A 21,345-nucleotide genomic window follows, 5' to 3' on the forward strand; every position below is an offset into this window, starting at 1 on the left:
TTCAGAGAACATGTTTTGATATGGATGATAAGCACAAACATGCATTGTTTGATGCTGACATAGCAAAAGAAACTTTTAGAGTAATTGACTACCTTATGATGCCAAAAGTTCAACTTGCAATTCTGCATATCTAACAAAAGTTGAAAATAAGCGCCTTGTATGGTTCCTAGTTCCTACAGTTACATAATTTGCAATTTTGTGAAGCAGGAAGCATATCACATCAATTGCCTCCCAAAGAAGGAAGAAGAAAAAAAGAACTCAAGTTTCAAATTCATTGAGAATTCTCAACTCGTGAGCTAGTGTGCTGCAATCACATCCTTGCTGCTGATTCCTTCCACCAATAAAAGTGCCAACCTTGTCACCAACAATGGCTTTTGCAATGTTTCCAGGTTTTGTCAAGTTAAACACAACAACTGCATAATAGAGTTTAATGAGATTGGGCTACAAAATTTATTGTGAACTATTTTTCTTTTCAAGGTGGCAATAATTTTGTTGTACCAGGAATATTATTTTCTTGACACAACGTAATAGCTGTCATGTCCATCACAGAGAGATCCTTCGATGTCACTTCTTGATAGGTCAAATTGTCGAGAAGCCGAGCATTTGGGTTGATCCTGGGGTCATCCTCAAAAACGCCATCCACATTCGTTGCTTTAAGCACAACCTCTGCATTGACTGGATATGATGTTGCAAAGAAGTGAGTAGAAAATTTTTCCAATAACAGAAGGTGGTTTATGTAAGAGAGCCATGTTTTGATATTTGGTGCACTGAGAAAACATAACCTGCCAACACTTTTCAACTTATGGCCAAGAGTCACCTTATTCAAACAGGCTCATTCTGAATAAGCCTGCCACTAAGCAACCTGGAGGGAAAAGGACGTGGTTTTTCAAGCTTTTTCCTACTGGCAAGATTCCAGGAAACTTGAAATTAATTAACCAGACCAACAGATCTTAAATAGGGTGTGGGTGTGAATATAATATTTCATTGTTCCACATAGTAATGGATGAGATATAATTTGTGTTGTACAACAGAGATAATATAGGACAAGTCATTTGGTGAATAGAAATTCAGACACAAATATATACTCAATGATGACCATTATCTGATTGCCAATTGGATAGATTGGATAACTAACAGATAGCATGATGAGAGTCTTCCTGGAGAAATACTTTCCTATTCTGAGATGACATTTAGTGTACTCTTCAATACAGAACTCTTTTCAACTAATTATGTGACTGTTCAATAAGATCTTTAGTGGCTTTTCACAACATTCATATATTAAAATCATCTGGAAAGAATGGACCCTCCATGATGAGAAGTGGATGATTAGCAAAGGAAACAAACTGAAGGAAGCATGCTACTTTACCGATCCACTGCTGTTTCGGATTATATGAAATTCTAAGGGCACTTTTGATATTTTTGTGTAGTGATTTTCTAGTTCCAGCTTTTGGGTATTATTTATACATCTAGTTATTATGCCTAGTCTCCTCTTGCCACTCTAGTAGGAAAAGTGTATCAATTGCTTCCTGCCCACATAGGACTTATCCATACTGGTTCAATCATTCCTTTACAAAGCAAAAAGTTAACCACAAATGAGATACCATTAATTATGGTTCTATGTAACATGCTGAAAGTACAATTTAAAATGCCAAATACTGTGCAACTTGGTGGAGACAAATGGAACTCAAGTTATTGAACATGGAAGCAGATATGTAAGCACACACTAATTACCTACTTTCTGCACAACGTAAGGCAGCAGCAGTGTCAGTTGTGAAGAACGGGTTGCCAGTTCCAGCAGCAAATATAACAACTCTCCCTTTCTCTAAATGTCTAACAGCCCTCCTCCTAATGTACGGCTCTGCAACTTCTGACATGCGAAATGCGGTCTGGACACGAGTAGGGATGCCAATGCTCTCCATTGTGGCTTGCAGGAATATTGCATTCATAACTGTTGCCAGCATCCTGAATCAAAGGGCAAGCATGTAGCATATAGTAATGCTATCCAGAAGTTCTATAACACTAGCTTAAAGTTATTAAAGTTTAGCAATTGGAAATGTTCTCAAATGAATAATTCTGTAAATTAGAGTTTATCATCAATAAACGATGACAAAAGATTACACTGCTGAAATGCAGTTTGACTTATGATATCTTCTATAATAACAACAAAATGACTGTTTGCCCATACACATAGTAATGAATTTCTATTATATTTGATGCTACATCAAAGATTGTGAACCCAACTTCATGATACAACTTGAGGAGCTTAAAACATTATACTCACGTTAGGAAAAAAAAGGGAAAAAGCATAAAAAATGTTGAGTTTCCAAACATTAGTTGGCATGTGATTAAATTTTGATTTAACAGAAATGTCACTCATACTCCACCAGAATACAAAAGGCTAAATGAGTTATTGAGTCAGATTTGGCCATTGGATGTTGTATGATATAACTGTCCTTACAGATAAAAGCTAAATCATATTCTATGTCTCTATAAGAAAGGTTCTAGCAAGAAAGGAGCCAACACCTGAACCTTAAAGTCTTAGTACTGGCAGAACGATAGAGTAGGTAGTACACATAATCTTTTAAACTTTCCCAGGTTTTGGGGAATGGTTAACATGTCCACTGTCCATCATCATGTTTGTATGGATTTGATTTGCTTAAAGGAGGAACAAAGAATAAAAGGTAAGAACCAAGTGCATAAACAGATTCAAAAACCTTTTTCAATTACCATATCATTTGACTAGTAATCTATGCATCTTATCGGTTAGTAAAAACTGATCAAACTCCAGACAAAAGCAACAAAGTAGGACAGCAGACGCAATGGAACATCATCCACAACCATCAGCAAATAATAATGACCACAAGCTAACAAATCTATCTAATTAATCCAACACTGAGTTTAATTGGTAAACTATCTTTTAGGCACAACAACGATAAATAATGCAAAGTCTTTTCAACTATTTAGAAGGATCTAAATTAGTACCCAATATAATCTGCAGAGGAACGATCAAGACCACTGCAGCCTGCCCAGGAGGCACCTCGAAAGATATTACCTCCACCAACCACAATAGCAACCTAGAAAAGACTCTGCAAGTTGTCAGACTTAGAACAATAAAGTAGATACAGTATGGAGCAAAAAAATTAATTCCATCAAATAAACTTTGCCTGCATATACAGAGTGAAAAAGATCCCTTTTATGGTCATAAATTTATGGGTCATCTAACCAGATAAGTAATCGTGCATTGTTTGTGCTAACACAGAGTACCCTCTTCAAAAAATTATCAGTAACCCGTTGTAGAACTTGGTTATTAAAAAGGCAATGTTTAAGAAATGTTGTATGTCCAGGTACCTCCACTGATGCAATATTTGATGGAGACAGCACTTGTATTGCAGTATATAATATACTAGAACTTGTATTGAAGTACAAAATCTATCAGAACAAACCAACTAAAATATCAAAACAACAGCAGATCAGATGAATCGACATCAAGGAAGACAAACCTCAATACCAAGTCTAGTCACAGAAGCAACCTCTCTTGCAATAGACATTGTAATCTGCAGAATTATTGCAACATGTCACTGAGAAAACCTTCAGGCAAGAATAGAAAAGCTCTCACTCTTTGGTAAGAAAATTTTATGGACATATTTAGCAAGTCATACAAAGTTTGGGAAGAAAATCTAGTAAAGATGTCACATGACAAAAGAAAATTGGCAATCGTCAATCTGTGGAATGTAGTTAGACCATAACAACTAACAACATTCGTAAAGCATAAGAACAGTTATACTATCAAGTTGGCATGAAGGACATATTATCAAGTTTTCACAATCACCAAAAGTTTCTTAGATGTATATCATTCTAGCAATTCATATTATTGTTGACAGTAAAATATTTAAATTGTTGTGCACTGGTTTCATGCCAGCAGGGGACAGACATTATGCCCCATGACCAAGACACAGGTAAGGCATCTTGCCAACACAAGTATGCTGGCAACAGACCCCCAGGGCATGAGGGCAACAGAGGACTAAATCAAGACTAAATCCCTAAATGTTAAGTGTTAAAAGGATAACAAGTCCCAATTCCTAGCCCAACCTAAATTTCTGTTGAACAAGTTGAACTTGTTAAGTTCGGAACCAGTCCAATCTGCAAATCTAAAATAAAAAAGAGAACCACCTTTAGATTGCTCTTTGCCATGGAAAAATTCTTTAAAGTATTCATGCAATGACATAAAAATTATGATTACAATTTGCCATAGATTCAAAGAAGTGGACAACAGATGCAACAAGATCATAAAGTATTTTCCCTTCCGTGTTTGTAATGAATCTAGAAAAATTACCTTTGGATCAATATTTTGAGCGTGGTCTCCAGCAAGTGCTTCTCCACTTACTTTAAGCAAAACCCTTTGCCATCTATATGATGGCTTTGGCATGGAACCTTCATCTCTGAGCAAGCCAAAGGGAGCCATGGTTGCTGTTTGAGGCCTATACATGATGGAAATAAATCACTAAGATGTGTATATAGCTTTTTCACACAAATAATATTCAAAAGAAAGAAAATTGCATCAGAACATAGTCTTAGTATCCTAGTATCATCTTACCGCAAAGGAAAATTAGACTATCAGAGTAACAGGCTTAGATAAGCATAATTAAAGGCAGTACTCATTGATAGCATTGCCCTTCTTCCGTAAGTGATGACCTTTTTGAGATGGCAAGCAGACTACCCGAAAACATATTTTGCTGGAGAGTTCAGCAAGCCGTACCCATCAACAGATCTTCCGTCGAGCAAATAGAGTCAGATATTCTCCAACCCTTTGTAAGCTTCTTATGTTTCCTTTATGACCTCGAAGTTAAGAACTCGGAAACAACTTCCTTTCTCCTTTTTATTATTCTCCTAACTATGAACTCATCCCCCTTCAAGCTACAAGATCGGCTTTAATGGTCACAAAAATTTGAAGCACTATAATAGGTAGAAATATAGCTCTTCTTCGCATTTCACGAAAAGTCAAGAAAGAGATCGTCTTTTAGTCGTCGTTTCAAAAGACGAGCGCCCTAAGGCGGTTAACAATTACCTAAAAAGCAAAAAAAACAACAGAAAATAAGAATCTTTAACCCACCAAGAAAACCATTTCCGTTTCCCGACAGCTACACCCACAACATCCTTTCGGCAAAGAACACACACGATCATCCCCACAAAAAATCCTTTTCTTTCAATCCCCACCACAGTTAGCCGGCACGACACAGGTGTAAAAGACAGCCCACGGAAGAGCAAACCTTGGATAATTGGGCGAATCCGAGGCCAAACCGGAGGAGCAGCTAACGACCGACCGAGGAGGCGTCCTGCTGCGAGCGCCCAGCATCAGCGACGGAGCTCTAAGCCTCGGAGCAAAGGAAGAAGATGAAGAGAAAGAGGAGAGAGTGGCGCCGGGGAATAAAGAGAGGGAAGGGGAGAAGACGGCCATTTGCCGGTAGCCTGCGAATTTCCCCGTTAGAAATCATCGAGGAGGATATAAGAGAGGAAAAAGAGTGAAAAATAATAATTATAAATTAGAGAAATAGAGGATATTTTAGAAAAGATGGTTTTACATAAATATTCTTTCAAAGTTGAGAAATAGCATATCTGCCCCCACCCAAAAAAAAAAAAAATATATATATATATATATATATATATATATATATATATAATGAAAAATAATTTTTTTATTATTTGATCTCATAATTGAGTTTTTTTTATTTTTTTGAAGTCACTTTAGAACAAGGTTCGTTGTACCATACCATACCGATGTTTCGACCCGGGCTGGATACGGTACGGTACTGATATACTGGGGGGTACATCAGGGCGTATCGAGCACTACACCCTAGTGTACTGAATAATTTTATGTTTTTTTTCATACTGTAATATTATAACGATACCGGACGATCCGCGTACCGGTAACCTGTCGGACTAGTACATACTGCCCGATACGGACAGTACACTTCAATATGACATACCTTGCTTCAGAGTTGACTTATCCATGAATTTAATGTAGCCTGATTGCACAGAAGTTGACTTATCGACCACACTACAAATATCAACAAAGAATCATGGTGGACTTTTATCCGCCTTGAATCGTCAATTAACATGAACAACATTTCCTGCCAATCACTCGTACCAAAAATGACAAGATATTCTATTGCATTGTTAGGTTAACTTTATATCGTGATTGCCGGATAAGATTTGGCTACAAGTCAATTGAAATGTCAATCAAAATTGAAATATACTCAATTGACTGTTTCCATAATAATTCATGTTATTTACTCGCTTGAAGAAGTAGAAGCACTGCCTGCCGCATCAGCTATTTAGTTGGCATAAAGGAAAATGGAGCTTCCCGATATCATAGTAGAGACTCATCTGCGGAGAATTTGATAACCACAGCATCATCCTTCTGCCATTGCAAATTTGTTCATGAAAGGGAAGACGATGCATTACTGTGTTGCAGAGCTACATGGTGCCAAGCCAAAAAAACAAAAAGACTTATCTTAGCAAGGGCTAATATAAAACACAATGATTGTTGTGATTGCAAGTATAAATTATTTTCCTTGTTTTTTTCACTTGGATTGTTTGATCTACAGATGTTACAGAAGCATACCTGTATATACATAAGCTTGTATCGAGTTGAAGTTCAATGAGAAGGCTCTTTGTGACGGGTCTTGAATATCTGCTTAGCAAGCCAAAACAATGTTAATGGCCGGTCTCACGAAGAACACCAGTAATTCGTAAGATACAAATTTGTGGATGCCTGGAACAAGCAAACCAACATCCTTGATCTGAATGTAAGAACATCGTAGCCATCTAATAATATTCAGCTGTTATTCCCAAAAATAGATAAGTGGTTACTTGCAACAAAGGATACATTTCTGACTATAACAAAACTGTGCTGATTTTGCTGCTCCATTCCACAACCCCATCTTTTTCTTTTTCCATAGAAACAAGGGAAAAGGAAAAGGATAAAGCGAGGTCCTTTGCTGTTCCCAATCATTTCACGCTGTTCTGTCTGAAAAATGGAACATCAGAACACAGAGCCTTTGCAACCATATGCTTTACAGTATACCGCCAACTCCTAAAATCGTATACCTGAGCAAAGCACCAGATAGATCATGGCCATGCTGTCATAAGATGCATATGTCAGATAACCATAACTGATCTTCCAGAGATGTCTGTGGTGTAAATTAGTTATCTGTAACAATCACATAATGTGCAAGTATCAGATCACCAATGTCGTTTCAGTTATTAGTTATTGCACATTGTCTCTTCTCGCTTCATAATTGAACAGGCAATCCATAGTTATGGAATGATCTGATGGTTCCATCACTTCCTGCAGTTACAATCACCAAATTCCATGTGCCCGCCATATGAGCGAGGCTCCAATAATCATGATGGAGATGGCTACTACGCTCACAGCTATGATCAGGCTGTATTTGCGGCTTGGTTTGCGAAGGGAGCTTCTCCTCAGGCCATGTAGCTGACATCTTTGACAAACCATCAGAAAACAGCCATGTCCCAAGAGAAAAGCAATCTGAATTCTTTAACCAAGGGAATGGTTCCAAAATTTTGTGTGGCACAGAGGAAATCTGAGTGTTGTTGCCAACATCAGTTTCTCTATAGCCCACGCCAGGCCATGGCACCGCAACAGATACTCCTCTGGAGAAAAAGAACTCAGATGAATGAATTGACTTGGCACCTATGCATGGTAGGTTGCCTGATCCATTGTAGTTCCAGATATAGACATTGGAGTCCTCACCCACAGATATAATGTGTCTTCCATCTGAACTGAATGATGCAGACAATTGACTTTTCGCTTTCCTGTGTCCTACATTGTTTATCAAATAAAATATAAACAAATAAGTAGAATTTATCAAGAAAGATTATCAACAATTGCAGTTGATTGACCTGTTACCCAAATAATAGACATTTACACTCCTCTTCTCGCAGAGTTATTCATATTGCATCCATGTTGTATATCGACTTAGGATGTGTTATTCATGTTGTATGCTCAAATATATATCAACAAGAGCTCATAAAAATTACATCAGTTTCTCAAAGAATCAAAGTTCTCTTCAAAAGATCTTCCAGTTCAAGAAGCTAGGTCGAACAAAATCAACAATAATGAACTATCTCTAATCAATGTTAGGCTAGCACATGCATATACATATATCCAAACAAATTCAGCATATCAAACCCGACTTTAAGAAAGTTGAAAGGTGAAATTATGCTAAACCTTTGAATTTGAGGATGACATCAACCCCATCACATATCCGAATTCTAGAATCTGCTGATGTGATCATAATTCTTCTAGAATCTTCTGGGCAAAACTGCAAGGATGAAGACTTATGGGTGACAAATTTTTACATAGAACGACAAGCTTGGCAACCATAACAGAGTCAGATGCCTTACCTGCAACCCAGTAATTCGCTTGCCAGAAGACTTTTTTTTACTGCAGAGACTTAGTTGCAGGTCAAGTTGAATCATTTTAGCTACATTCAGAAAAGAAAAGAGAAATGACAAACAGGAACTGAAGAAGCTATGAAGTAGAACTAAATTCTATATAAAAGGGACAAGGAAACTTCAATAAGGAGGTATATCAATAAAAATGAAAAGAATGTGTTCTATAAAGAGACACAAGTTTTCTTTTTTCATTTTTTTGCTGAAATGAACAAGACTGGTGAATGCTTAAAGAGGATTTATCAAAACCTGAAATATACCTGAGCAACCGTAAAAGCGGCAGTCCCCTTTAATAGAACCAACAACAAATCCCTGTTCAATAGGAGGAACAATGTCAAAATGACGGTGTTGCTGAAGCATAAGAAATTAGGCAATGCATAATTGTGAGTACTCAAGTCAGAAAGAAACCTTTCCATCTGGCTGGTAACAAATAGCAGTTACGATGTCCTTTGTATCAACCCAATCAGTCACTCGATTCTCTGGAATTTCCCAAATGCGAACTTTTCCATCAATTGAACCGCTAATAAAGAATCTATCCTCAATAGGGTTGAATTGAATGCATGTCACTGGTTTTCATAGACAATGAAACAGAATCAGAGGAAGTTATCCTTGAAAAAAGAGATGAGCATAGCAAACCAATTAACCCAACTACAAAAGTTTGCACTGCAAAATAATTCTAAAAATATCAACACAAAATGCTAAGACATGTATGAGAACTAAAACCAAATTCGGCTTATGCATATAAAGAACTAAAACAGCCATGTACATACAAATATTGATTATGTATCAAAAAGCAATTGAAAAGAAACAAAAAAAAAGAATATTTTTTGCTTCTCATGTTTACCATAATCCTTGTGTTGGAAAATCTTAAGGCATCTGTTGCAACCAACTTTCCACAGACGTACAGTTTTATCTTTAGATGAGGTCAGCAGATACTGCAACAAATATTGGAGTACAGTAAATAAGAATGTGGCAAGTTTAATACAAACTACAAAAGAGGTGAAACAAAAGGTTTTCAGCAATAGTTTAGTTTTAAAGTGTTATAGCATGTGACAACTCAGAAGCCAAGGAGAAAGAATAAAACCCTGATATCATCTTAGAGAATGAATTATGATTTTACAGCTAAGAGATGGCACTGTTTTTGGCAATGGAACTTCAAATACTAGCATAGAAACAGAAGATATGAAAGTCACTTCTGATTAAGGAGCTAGGTTCATTAGAACTTACATTGGATTTGGACCAAGATATGTCCAAGATATCATTTGTGTGCCCCCTCAGTTCTTGCAAAGGAGTTTCCTCAATCTTAAAAATCTTTTTTGGAATAAGAACAGGAGCCAAATTGCTATCTTTTCCAGGAACCAGCTTGGTGTCTTTGATTTTACCAACAAATGTGGATGATCCTTCTGGAGCAACACATGCGCAAGAACTTTCAACTTGAATAATCTGCCAAATACATACGACACAATCTTCACCACCACTTGCCAGGTACCTCCCAGTTGGACTAAATTTCATGGTCCTAATCAAACCCTTGTGTGCTTGAATTTCTTGACCCATGTATAGTGCAGTTAAATCCTTGCAACTTTTTCTATATCGATGAACTCTTGTTCCTATCAACCTGGTTAGTTTGGACTTTTTAACAGAAATATCATACTTGCTTGCTCCCACACACTGCCTCCTCTTTCTGAAACTTCTCCACCAGTTTAAATATTTGTTTTTCTTTGGATCAAGACTGCAGACAGTCTTTTCACCAGAAGCGGCAGCCTCTCGGCGTAATAACTTCTGAGCAGACCATGAGAGGCCAAGTAAATCTTCAAACTCATGCAGCGTTATCAACTTGCCCGAGCCAACTTCTTTCAACATGCTAGGTAAACCATCTTGCCCAAGCTCATGAACAATAAATTTCCTACCGCTATCAAGATCTCTTATACAACATAAAGAGTCTTCAGATGCTTCAACATCAGGAGATGACATACCATTCGAGACAGGACCACTGCTTTCCATAATTCTTTCCATGTCCCTCTGATTTACTGATAAATCCACTGTCGACTCTCCAGTACACGTAGAGCAGCCAACTGAATCCACAGAACAGCCTACGGGAGATGGCGCAAGCTCATCAAAACCCATTCCTCTAAAGAACCTTTTTCGCCTATCCTGAACACTCATTGGCTCCCTTGTCCATAATTCATATTCCAGTGTCCGTAGCTCCAATTCTTGAGATGCAACAAAAGAGTTCTCAGATGATGAGGAATCTATGGAAGTCCTGATCTCATCATATGCGTCAAAGAAGTTATCTTCTCCCTTGTCAAAGCTCAGCATGTTTAATCAGAATGCTGCCCAGAAGCAGAACCAAACACCATTTAGAAAGTTCTTCGTGCCATTTTAAGGACCATAAGCATAAGATTCACCAAAGGTAATTCAGTCTCCTGAGCCCGCTGCTGTACCTGCATTTAGAACAGATGGGGGAAACAATCAGAAACACCAAAGCGCAAAGGACCAAAATGTAAATTCTATGCATTAAAACAGCATCAGCAGCAGCATTGAAAGACCAGAATTATATCAACAACAGAGCATATTGATTCAATGACATATGTAATTTGTTATAAAAACAAGATATGTATATACATATATTTAGCGAGAAAACACCACAAATGATTCACTCCTGCAATGCTTCAACTAATTTCCAATTCATAAAAATTTATACTTTTTGAAACTCTCAATATACTGGTGATAGTTTCGATCCAAACACCACAAATCGCCAACTAAACAAATGTGGAAGAGAAAAGAAAAAATCAGCAACCCTAGAATTCCAAATACTTGATCGAAGATCTAAAAGAAAATGTATTATATATTTAATTTAAAACGCCAAACCCCTAAAGGCCAAAACCAAAAGCAAAACATTAGGCACACTATTACATTGCAAACAGTCGAAGAGAAAACAATCACCAAGAATGTCCGAAATAGCATCTGAAAATATCAAATGCAATATATAAATATGTAAAGTAGACCAAAAATCGATTTTTTTTTTCTAGCGCAAATGCCTAAAATTCCAAATAAATAGCACCTCGAATTCTACGAATCAACACCAACTGATTGCGTTCACGGTTCACCGTCACCGGCAGGATTCGAATGAGAACTCCTCCGGTTCTCCCTAAGATATTAATCTGAGGTCTGTGTCTCGGCAGCGACAATGGCGCAGGACTAAAATCTAAACTAAACTACAAAAGACGCCACCCCTCGAAGCCCACGGGGATGTAAAGAAGAAAGAAACCAATGACCCAACAGCCTCTCGATCCAGCCACCCTCGCCCGCACGAGCCCCAGACACGGGCGGCGGTGGCACGCTTTCCAAGACTCTCAATGACATAGATTAAGAAGTCTAAACTGGTTTTATTTTTACCGTGGTTTAAGAATACTAGTAAAGATGGGCTTTTGTATTCCATTCCCTTTCTCGTCTGCAATAATGGTGCTTTTTATGGATCGCAGTCGCGGAAAACGAACCGGACAGGCTTGTCGATAGCCCGCTCAGAGCTACAGAAAGCGATCGCTCTTGACAGGCGGTGATCTCGTCTCCAACCGACAGCTGCCTTCCTCTCTCTCTCTCGCTCCCCCCACGAGCCAGTGGCCTAGTGGTAGCAGTAAAAGAGTTGCTGTTGAACGACCATGAACTATGATAGGGGTTGAAGGTTTTGCCTTTCCAGCTCGCTCCCAAAGGCTCGCCCCGGTCATTAAAGGCGCGTCCTTGAGAGCTCCCGAGGCACGCCAAAGATCGCTGCCTCATTTTGGCCGCATCAAGATCCAATCTTTGTCATTTATGTCGACCAGTACTCGATCCGGCATCCTGATTCCGCGGTGACAAAACTAGGTCTCAAAACTTTGGGGGGTCAGATTTCAGTACTTACGGGCGAACTGAAAGGCCTCCCCCGATCGCGACCGCGTCCTCATCGCTTGCATTGGCGGCTGGGTACACGAACTCCATCCATACTCCGCAAGAACCGCCCCAACTCCGACCGCTTCTTGCCGTCGAAATAGGTGGCGTCGATGTCTGCCGAGAGACTCGAGAATTGGACTTGCTCACACGAACTCTGGAGGAATCGAGAAGCGGGTTGTGGCGGTGCTGATCGTGGTGGGAACCATATGTAGGTGAGAGGACGAGGTCGAGCGGTTCGCTTCCGGATACGGTGAACCGTACTAATGGACCGGCCTAAACATTCTTCCCCCATTAGTTATCCATGATCGACTTCTCTCATGAACATTTGCCTTCAAAAAATGATTTTTTGACATAATATCAACACTTTGGAGCATCCTATATATATATATATACTATTATTTTGAAAAAAAGAAACTAAAAATAAGAGATACCAATAAAAAAATAAAACAACAAATGGATAATTCACCCATGGATGACAGGGTGATGGCATATCATTCAAGCAATGGAGTTCATGCTAGGGGTTATAGGTCAAAAGCACCATCCGGAAAAGAAAGGTGGAAAGCTGGACACTCTGTTGTCTTGTGCTTTCAGTACAAAAGGTGCTTTAGTGGGGGATTTTGTGCTTCTGGACCTGTCTTTGTTGACAAAACACTGCTCTTACAGTTCCCTGTGCTGATGGAATATTCCAACTCAAAAGTCATTTCTCACCTTCAAGACATGGATGGGGGTGGATAAGCACATCAGAATCACCTGACAACACTATCTCACTTAAGCTCCATCAATGCCTAAGCTGTCCTGTACTTGTTGATGTCTGCAGTACTGCTTTGAGAAAACAGTGTATTTACATGTCCTATTTACACTACAACAAAAGATAATATGATTGTTCTGAACGCACTGTTCTGCAGTAGAAAAGATGACATCAAGAAGTGGGCTGGAAATCCTCTAGAAGACACTCTATGCTTGGATGAGGAAGAATCTCGAGTGCAAGTATCAAAAATAAAAGAGTGGGGAAGATGTTTACTTGGCTGCAGGAGATGCAGTGATTGAAGATCTCTCTCTCTCTCTCTCTCTGCAAAGAGATGCAGTACTGTAGGATGCTCTCACAATACGTTGACTTGTGGTTCTCACATCAATGGAGCTTTCAGATAGGATTAATGGCACCTAATATAAGTTCCAAACTCACCAAACTCCAAAGACAATTACAACAGGCATATCCCTGCATTAATTGCCAAAAGGTGATCTGAAAGCTTAATAAATTGCGTTCTTTGACTTGCAAGTGTTATTCTACTCATCCAATGCGCCAAAGAAACCTCCAACATGATCTTGTTTAGTGTGGGATCTGCACGAATCACCACCTAAACCTTTTTGCATTTATGTGGGGAAAGATCTCTGCCATCTGTGAGATCACAGTGCTCAGCTCAAACAAAACTAATCAACCGGCGTGGAAGATCACTGATCTCTCAGATTCACCATAAAATACTTGGAAAGATCTCTAATCATGTGGAGACAATCTCCCAGTTGGTAAGCAGCTGCTTAATGTGCAACCTGTAAGTGTTGACTATCTTCACCTAATGAATGATGACAGGCACCACTTGCTCTGTTTCCATTCACAACAAGTAAACAAGAAACATATTCAGAACATTCAGCAAAGCTAATGGTAAATTTCAAAAGTGTTTTCTTGACATGAAACAAGCAAATCAGGGAAGACTAAAAGCAGAACAGCTTTTCTTGAGACACAACAATGACCAGCTGCGTTGAGGCTTAGGTAGGGAGGCAGGCAGGCCAGTGACCCATACAACATCGCCATCAAGTTTGTCGACTTCCTCAGCTCATGGATGAGCGACACTGCTTCATTGGCGTCTCTCACATGGTGTTCCTTGAAATCAGCATAGACTTCTTTAGGCCATTGCAAACCTGCCTCAAGAGACCAAGATGTTCTTTCACCGTTTAGGATCTTGGAGATGTTTAGTCACACCCAAGGCTGTCCAAGGCAGAAAGGTGCTCCGGTGCCTCCAAAAGGTGGCACAACACCAGCTAAAGATCCCAAACACCGCCTCATTTTGTCTCCACAGACATCCCTGTGACGACCTACACCCTATTCCTATATATATATATATATATATATATATATATACATATATAATCCTTTGGTGAGGTTGCGCATCAGATTTCTTCTTAGTTCCCGTCGGCCCAACTCAACCCAACCCAAGCCGACCGGATGAGAAATCGGGTTGAGGTGGAGGCCCGGTTTGGTTGTGTTAGGGAGGAGGGACAACTTGATCCGAACTGATCGAGTCGCAACATTGGGCTCATGATTTGAATCGGACTGACAATCGTCACGAACCCGATTCATATTTCTAATTTTTATGGTCATCATAAAGTTGATTAATTCGATTTTTGAGCGGAATTGTGGACCGTGTCTTCGACGAAACAGGGAATCCCGAACCCGGCGCAACAGAGCCGTTTCAATCTGTCGGCGCCTGAATCGTGGAATCAAGTGGGGAAACGGGTCCATTCGTGTCGGAAACGCACCCGATTCGAGGAGAAGCGGCCAAGACCGTCGTCTTTCCTTTTCGTCGTTGTTGAGTTCTTTGATCTGATCTCGATTTATTTGGAAGAGAAGAAGCGGAGGAGGAGATGGCGACGATGCTGCGATCCCTAGCTGCTCGGAGGCACCTGTGGTCGTCATCGGGTTTGGTGAGGAGCTATTCCTCTCATCAACCCACCGCTCTTGTCAGCAAGAGCTTCACCCGGTCACTGCCCCGACGCATTCACCCCATCTCAGGTGGCGATCGTTTCTTTCGTTCTTCCGGTCAGATGATCGAGTTTTCCACGATCTTAAAGATGCGAGCAGTACTAGCAACATATATGACTACTTTAGTCTTAATTGTTGTGTCCAACGATTGCAGTCGATGAACTCTGTTGAGGCTAAAAACTAGCATGCGTCCTTTAGAGTTTCATTGAAGATTTTGAGTTCATATCCAACTTTTGTTCTATTCTGATAGGATCAGAATTTTGCTTAACAAACTTGCTATTTAATCTTTCTTGGTTGTTCCAATGTTTTAGGGCAATCTACCTATACCATATGCTATACATTTAGTTGTCTTCGCTTGAGGTGGTTGGCCTCAAGAAGTGGATCTCGAAAAATACAGTAGGAGAGGAAATTCGTTTCTCTAGATTTCGTCCTTGTTCCTCCGTTCTGTATGATAGCACCTTTCATGATCATTGCTTTGATAACTGAATGCTGCTTTTTCTCCTAGTTCTAGATTGTTAATTGCCAAACCTGGACTTAGTTATGGAATCTAGGTAATTCATGTCATACTAAACTGAGTTAACAAATATAATAGAACAATAAATGCAAGCATAGGAGACATATAAAATCATGTTGACAATGTAAATCCTTGTAGTTCCTTTATAACCATAGAATTAAAATTACTCTGGGTTCAGAGTAATATATATATTTTTTATTCTACTATACATCTCAACAAGTATCTTATTGTTTTTATATTGTTACTAATATAACCATGTAAATTTAAGGTTGTGACATGAAACTTGTTTTCTGCATGTGCAAGATGTCCCAGATTGTAGTTCTCCGTTTGTGAATCGTTTGCGACGTGCATTTAGTTGCAATGTAAACCAATTGCCTGGCATAGCTGACCCTGACATAGAAGCCGCCTTTAAGGATTTAATGGCTATGAATTGGGATGAAATTCCAGACTCAGTCACACACAACACAAAAAAGACTCTTTCTAAAGCCACTGGAGATGAGACTGGTCAAGAGGCTTTGGCAAATGCCTTTCGTGCAGCAGAGGCATCAGTTGAATTTTCTGGGATTTTGGTATCTCTTAGAATGGCACTTGATGATTTGAGTGGCATAAGTGGTGAGGTATGTTGATTGTGTCTCTCCACGCATGTGGGAAATCATCAATTCTTGATGTTAATTCAAAACTGGTTGCTTCTAGTCTTTGGTATTCATCGTGTGATTGTGGTTCGCAGAATGTTGGGCAACTTCCAGAGTATCTTGAGGATGGCATAAAAACTGCATATAAACGGTACATTATGTATCTGGACTCCTTCAGTCCAGATGAGACCTATCTGCGGAAAAAAGTTGAAACAGAGTTGGGAACAAAGATGATACATTTGAAGATGAGATGTAGCGGAATTGGTTCCGAATGGGGAAAGGTAACTTTTCTTTTCGCATTAATAATTCTTTTATACTTCATGAATCAAAACATAGCCATATTTATGCATTAGCATTTTGTTATATCAGGTGACATTTTCTTCGTTTTTCTATGTATAAGCTGATATGTTTGTTAAACTGTTGTCGCTCCATGTTGCTTTTAGAAAATTCCAACTCCTATACCCCCTTGAAAGTTTGATGTCAATTCTTTGTATTTCTTGTCATCTGTCAGTTTCTTGGACTTGTGCTCAGTTGTCAGGGGACAACTTATAGCATATTTAGCCTCTATTTTTTTCCTTGTAAATATTTATGATTTTATGTATGAGTTTGTTTGAGTTTGACTGTTCTTTGCTTCATCAACAATAATGGTCTAGTTTCTAATATGATAAAAACTAAAAAGTATGAGTGCAAATTATGTAACAACAACAAATCACAATATCTCAATTATTTGTATATTCGTGAAAACGAACCTTTATTACTTTAGTTGTTTGTTGCTCTAAAATCTCTTCACATATGAATGTTAGCAAGTTTTGGAAGTCTAGCATACATTTGATTCGCCCACTCTTTCATGTTACACTTGCAGAAGACTTATTCCCAACATCTTTGGCTTGCAGGTAACACTTCTCGGCACTTCTGGGTTATCCGGGTCCTATGTGGAGCTCAGAGCTTGAAAAAAGATCATGAGAGTGACTCCTAAGCTTTCCTATCGGCAGCTGTCTTGAATAATAGTGGATATGTGGTTGCTCCACTATATTGAAATGTATCTAAAACAAAAGATATTAGCTATGTCATATTATGTTTTCAGGGATTACTCCTCATCAACAAAAAGTGACTTTGCATGTGAATGGAAAGTTGCCATGTTTCTTTTTCCAGTCTGCTGATGAAATATATATATTTTTTCTCAGTGGCCTTTAAAGTTGTTCTTTTATGTCCTCCTGTTGCTTAAGCATCACCATTATTTTTCTTTGCTCTCCTAGGACTCTTGTTTATGCATTTTAAACTACATTTTTAATTAAGATTGATAAATTACTCTTTCCAGATGCAAACATTCTTTTCTCAAAGAATTGAATACTAAATGTTGAAATCTGCCCAAAACTCGAGCATATATGCAAGCTGAATAGTTTTGGCAGATACATATGTAACATCTTAAGAACTGATATAAAGATGGGTTCTAGTAATTTGATGACTTTTAAGAGCTATATGAGGTATTCTAAGGAACAAGAGCAATTTTTACATTCATGTTATCACAACTCTTCCAAAATTGACTCGAGGTAAATTGTCAAACTTTCTCTCCCTTTGTTGGTGGTGGTTATGTATCTGTAAAATGACTAATCCATTTCATTGACTTGTATCTAGGTTTCATCTTTTGAAGGATTTCTTTTAACTTCATTTTCAAGTTGTGCAGCTTTAAGTTACATTTAAATTCTTGTCATCTAAAGTTTTGTTGTCTGATAAAGGTGGTTCTATTGAACTTTTAAGTTTACCTTGCTTTTGGACTGCATTTATAATTTAATCATCAACTGTCCCCAACTCTTTATAGGGCTTTCTTGTGCTCTTCTTCTTTAACAGATTTATGGTTGAGAAGAGACGGAGTTCCATATTGGTTATGGCTGAGGTATATGTTGTAGCTTGTTCAAAATAGGAGAGCAACTGAAGGTAAATCTTGATGATGGATTGTGGAGGTTGCTCATTTGCAAGTCAAAAGTCGATGCTGTTTTCTCTGCTAGATCCTTCATTGCACACTTAAATTGGTTGATTTCACCTTGACTCTTTTTCATGGTATCTGTATCGACCAAATTGTCTTCTTTTCACTAAAGCAGCATTACCTTGGGTTGTTTCCTTTCCAAATTTGTTCTTCTGTCGTTTATTATTGTTCTTTGGGATGGCAAAACCTTCACTGAAAGAAAGTTTGCATCAAGGAAATTGCCAGGCATATGATGCTGACCATGGAGTCATGGATGCCACGTCAGCATGCTGAAATGTTATATAGATGAGACAGCCTATTGTAGCCAAAGTGGCTGGCTTTGGTAACTATGTTATCTGTCAAGCAGACACAGTCTCATAATCCACACTGTAAATTAAGTGTGATTGAGCTTCTTTAGAGATTGATATTTCTATTTAATTGCTTCTTTCTAATCTGAACTCGTTCCTCGTATTATTTCTCTCTTGTCATATGCAGTTAGTAACATCAGTTGTCCAGCCTCTACTGTCACCTAGCTATTATAGTCTACATGTAGACCAAGAACACACTTTACTCACTGGTCTGCAGGGACCATGAGATGTGTTCTTCGTACACTGGTGATGACCAAGCAAGCTCCCACATATTGTGCATTTGGTCTGTTGGGACCAGGAGGAGTTATCCTACCTTGTTGATAATGTTTGCAGGATGATCAACCATGGCACCGAGGAATGTTTTAGCTTGTTCCAACTTCATGCAGCAACTTAGTCGAGTGTCTGCCTTAGATATATATGCTCATAATTGACATGTAACAGCACAACTTTGGAGAGGTTGAGGTGGACTTGCTCGACTGTGGGGAGTGAGGAGTACATGTTTGAAGCTGTGGTGGTGGGACTTTCATCTGCCCTAACATGCTCAATACTATCGATCTCATCGAGTTTTCCGGTAAGACAAACATCTTTGGTTGAATTAAGATCATTCATGATTTTACATGCAGTCTTTTTGGTCATCGAGTTGTGGCACAATTTTATGCAGGATGGCAAGAATGTGCTGTGGCAGTATTGCTCCTCTCTTGGGTTGGGAAAAGTCTTCACAGATCACGTCATCTCATTCATGATATCCTCCATCGCACAACCATGTGGATATCTTTTGGGTTTGTTCACCTACACCTTTACCCACTCTCCCACACACAGGAGAGAGGCTTTCATCGAGACATGTTACTGAAATAAACAAAAGAAAAGTTGATGATGTACCCCCCCCCACACACAATGAACATTCATCATCAAACCCATTTCCTCCTCCTATTCTAAATGATTAAAGAAATAAAAGGGATTAAAGTATATATAATATTATAGATATGATATGTATTCACCAATGTTTTAGGGTATCCAAATGCAAGGGAAGGGTGACTGAGTAGATGTGTTTTTTTTTTGTTTTGTTTTATATATATAAAGGGATAAGTGATGAAGATAGAATTTGAGTTCGTAAAGAGATATTATCTTATAAAGGAAAACAGAAAAGAACTCTACATATGTAGGTAGCATCATTACAGTCTTTTCTTTCACGTACAAGATTAAGAGGCAAAAGGAATACACAAAGGTTTGGTCCAAGGAAAAGAAATACAACTGCATCCGATCTCCATCATGCAGTGGTTGCAGCAGGTCTCCCTATTACCAGTCGTTTCATCTCTTTCTCTCTCTTTCTTTTTGATGTTCTACTGAGAGCAGAGATCTCAAACTCCTAATGCATGCATGTATCGCAGCTGCAGAAACGAAAGGAAGTACAGAAGAGAGAGTTGCCTTCCGAAAACAAAAAGTCATGTACGTATGACTCTTCAAGGAGAACTATCTCTTTCAAGTCCCATGGAGTTATGCTGCTTTGAAGGCCCCGATGGTGGTATCGGCCGCATCCCCTTCGGCGAAGAACCGACGATGACAAAACCTGGAGCACTCTTTCTCCCCAAGGCTCTTCCTCTGAAGGTTTGCATGTCTCTGTGGCCGTGGCAGCACGAGACCACTAGAAAAAGAAGAAGAAGAAGAAGCCACGCTGCTAGAATGGAGTCCCTCGTGAGATGACCCATTTGGTAAGAGGAAGACAAGGCCAAGTGGAGTGGTAGGGAAGAAGAGCTTCGAGCGTCGGTAGATGGAGAGATGGTGTGGCATTAAATGAGAAGAGGTGGACTAGGATTTGAGGAGCGACAGTAGAACGAAGTCGAAGTGTAGTGGTGGGGTTGAGGTGAGACTAGAGGTGGAAGAAAGGGACCATGTCGCCATAAGGCGAGGAAGGGGGTGGGCGTAATAAAGAAGGAACGGAGAGGAGGAAGCAGAAGCAAAAGAAGGGAAAAGTGGGGCATGTCGAGTGAGTATATGAGTTGAGGGGGGTGTCAATGGCCGACGGAGGAATTGGAAGCTGTTGTCTCAGTCCCAAACAACGTTTACCTGTCTCCAGGATTTTGGTGATGGCATGGAGGTGACAAATGGTTGTACATTATTTGATTGTGGATGTTTCAAATTACCGAAACAATCATAATAAAAAGATTATATGCATAATTTTTTACAAACGACAAGTGATTAAGACGTGATTAATTGGTCATAATATTTTGTTATGATCTATCTCTTTTCCATTAACACTTTAAAAAAACTTATTCGACTTTCGATAAAAGATTGATGTTTTATGTATACAAATTTGTTGAATAAGTTTTCGAATTCTCAAAATTTGATGAGCATGATATGTTATTGTTAGGTCAGTATTTTAAATCTTCAATGCTTGATATATTTTTCTAAATGCTATTGAATCGGACAAGTTATCGATGTAAAAAAACATATCAAAAATACAATGAGCTATAATAAACCATAGAGAAGTTGAGAGAAAAAAAACAGACATTGACCACTCTTGATTTTTTTTTTTCTAATTTTACTAAAACCCTTCAATCAATTCTTATCTAATCATAAATTTTAATTTAATATTCTAATATAATTAAGAAAAAAGGCGATCCAACCATGAGAATATACTTACTTGCTTCACAGGAATTAAGAAATCAAGATGTTCCCACCCAATTTTCCAAACCATGCATTCCAAAGAAGAG

The 21,345-nt window shown here is 38.8% G+C and overlaps 3 protein-coding genes across 9 annotated transcripts; 1 reads left to right on the forward strand and 2 right to left on the reverse strand.

The window, feature by feature from the left end:
• Window positions 1-5,480, reverse strand: LOC135595752 (uridylate kinase PUMPKIN, chloroplastic-like). The gene is made up of 7 exons (XM_065087075.1): window positions 5,268-5,480; window positions 4,334-4,478; window positions 3,501-3,554; window positions 2,983-3,074; window positions 1,736-1,962; window positions 499-675; window positions 1-413 (listed from the first exon to the last, which is right to left on the reverse strand). Exons 1-7 carry the CDS (start codon window positions 5,453-5,455, stop codon window positions 259-261), a joined length of 1,038 nt encoding a protein of 345 aa, XP_064943147.1. The 5' UTR covers window positions 5,456-5,480; the 3' UTR covers window positions 1-258.
• Window positions 5,481-5,986: 506 nt separating this feature from the next.
• On the reverse strand, window positions 5,987-13,523 carry LOC135595753 (2-deoxy-glucose resistant protein 2-like). Of its 6 annotated transcripts, XM_065087077.1 has the most exons (10): window positions 12,374-12,956; window positions 9,703-10,916; window positions 9,320-9,410; window positions 8,884-9,041; window positions 8,736-8,787; window positions 8,428-8,507; window positions 8,252-8,345; window positions 7,108-7,843; window positions 6,623-7,027; window positions 5,987-6,474 (listed from the first exon to the last, which is right to left on the reverse strand). In XM_065087077.1, exons 2-8 carry the CDS (start codon window positions 10,789-10,791, stop codon window positions 7,293-7,295), a joined length of 2,115 nt encoding a protein of 704 aa, XP_064943149.1. In that variant the 5' UTR covers window positions 10,792-10,916; window positions 12,374-12,956; the 3' UTR covers window positions 5,987-6,474; window positions 6,623-7,027; window positions 7,108-7,292. The 6 variants fall into 6 exon arrangements, with proteins under 6 accessions (XP_064943149.1, XP_064943151.1, XP_064943153.1 ...); XM_065087079.1 differs by lacking the exon at window positions 12,374-12,956 and adding an exon at window positions 13,424-13,523 and having other exon boundaries at window positions 6,623-7,843; XM_065087081.1 differs by lacking the exon at window positions 12,374-12,956 and adding an exon at window positions 13,111-13,362 and having other exon boundaries at window positions 6,623-7,843.
• Window positions 13,524-14,974: 1,451 nt separating this feature from the next.
• Window positions 14,975-17,486, forward strand: LOC103968376 (succinate dehydrogenase subunit 5, mitochondrial). Of its 2 annotated transcripts, none has more exons than XM_009381559.3 (4): window positions 14,975-15,187; window positions 15,975-16,288; window positions 16,399-16,584; window positions 17,197-17,486. In XM_009381559.3, the coding sequence occupies exons 1-4, from the start codon at window positions 15,040-15,042 to the stop codon at window positions 17,251-17,253; spliced, it is 705 nt and encodes a 234-aa protein (XP_009379834.2). In that variant the 5' UTR covers window positions 14,975-15,039; the 3' UTR covers window positions 17,254-17,486. The 2 variants fall into 2 exon arrangements, with proteins under 2 accessions (XP_009379834.2, XP_009379835.2); XM_009381560.3 differs by having other exon boundaries at window positions 14,980-15,187; window positions 15,984-16,288.
• Window positions 17,487-21,345: the final 3,859 nt, after the last annotated feature.

The sequence above is a fragment of the Musa acuminata genome, chromosome BXJ1-10 (genome assembly GCF_036884655.1).
Source record: "Musa acuminata AAA Group cultivar baxijiao chromosome BXJ1-10, Cavendish_Baxijiao_AAA, whole genome shotgun sequence".
Classification (NCBI taxonomy): Eukaryota; Viridiplantae; Streptophyta; class Magnoliopsida; order Zingiberales; family Musaceae; genus Musa; species Musa acuminata.

Coding starts and splice junctions, on each gene's coding strand:
- LOC103968376 (XM_009381559.3), top strand. CDS start 15,040: ATGGCGACGATGCTGCGATCCCTAGCTGCTCGGAGGCACCTGTGGTCG. Junction 16,289..16,398: donor TGAGTGGCATAAGTGGTGAG/GTATGTTGATTG, acceptor TGTGGTTCGCAG/AATGTTGGGCAACTTCCAGA. Junction 16,585..17,196: donor TTGGTTCCGAATGGGGAAAG/GTAACTTTTCTT, acceptor TTTGGCTTGCAG/GTAACACTTCTCGGCACTTC.
- LOC135595752 (XM_065087075.1), bottom strand. CDS start 5,455: ATGGCCGTCTTCTCCCCTTCCCTCTCTTTATTCCCCGGCGCCACTCTC. Junction 4,479..5,267: donor GATTCGCCCAATTATCCAAG/GTTTGCTCTTCC, acceptor CATCATGTATAG/GCCTCAAACAGCAACCATGG. Junction 3,555..4,333: donor CTCAAAATATTGATCCAAAG/GTAATTTTTCTA, acceptor ATAATTCTGCAG/ATTACAATGTCTATTGCAAG.
- LOC135595753 (XM_065087079.1), bottom strand. CDS start 10,791: ATGCTGAGCTTTGACAAGGGAGAAGATAACTTCTTTGACGCATATGAT. Junction 9,411..9,702: donor TATCTTGGTCCAAATCCAAT/GTAAGTTCTAAT, acceptor TATTTGTTGCAG/TATCTGCTGACCTCATCTAA. Junction 8,788..8,883: donor GTTACCAGCCAGATGGAAAG/GTTTCTTTCTGA, acceptor CCTATTGAACAG/GGATTTGTTGTTGGTTCTAT.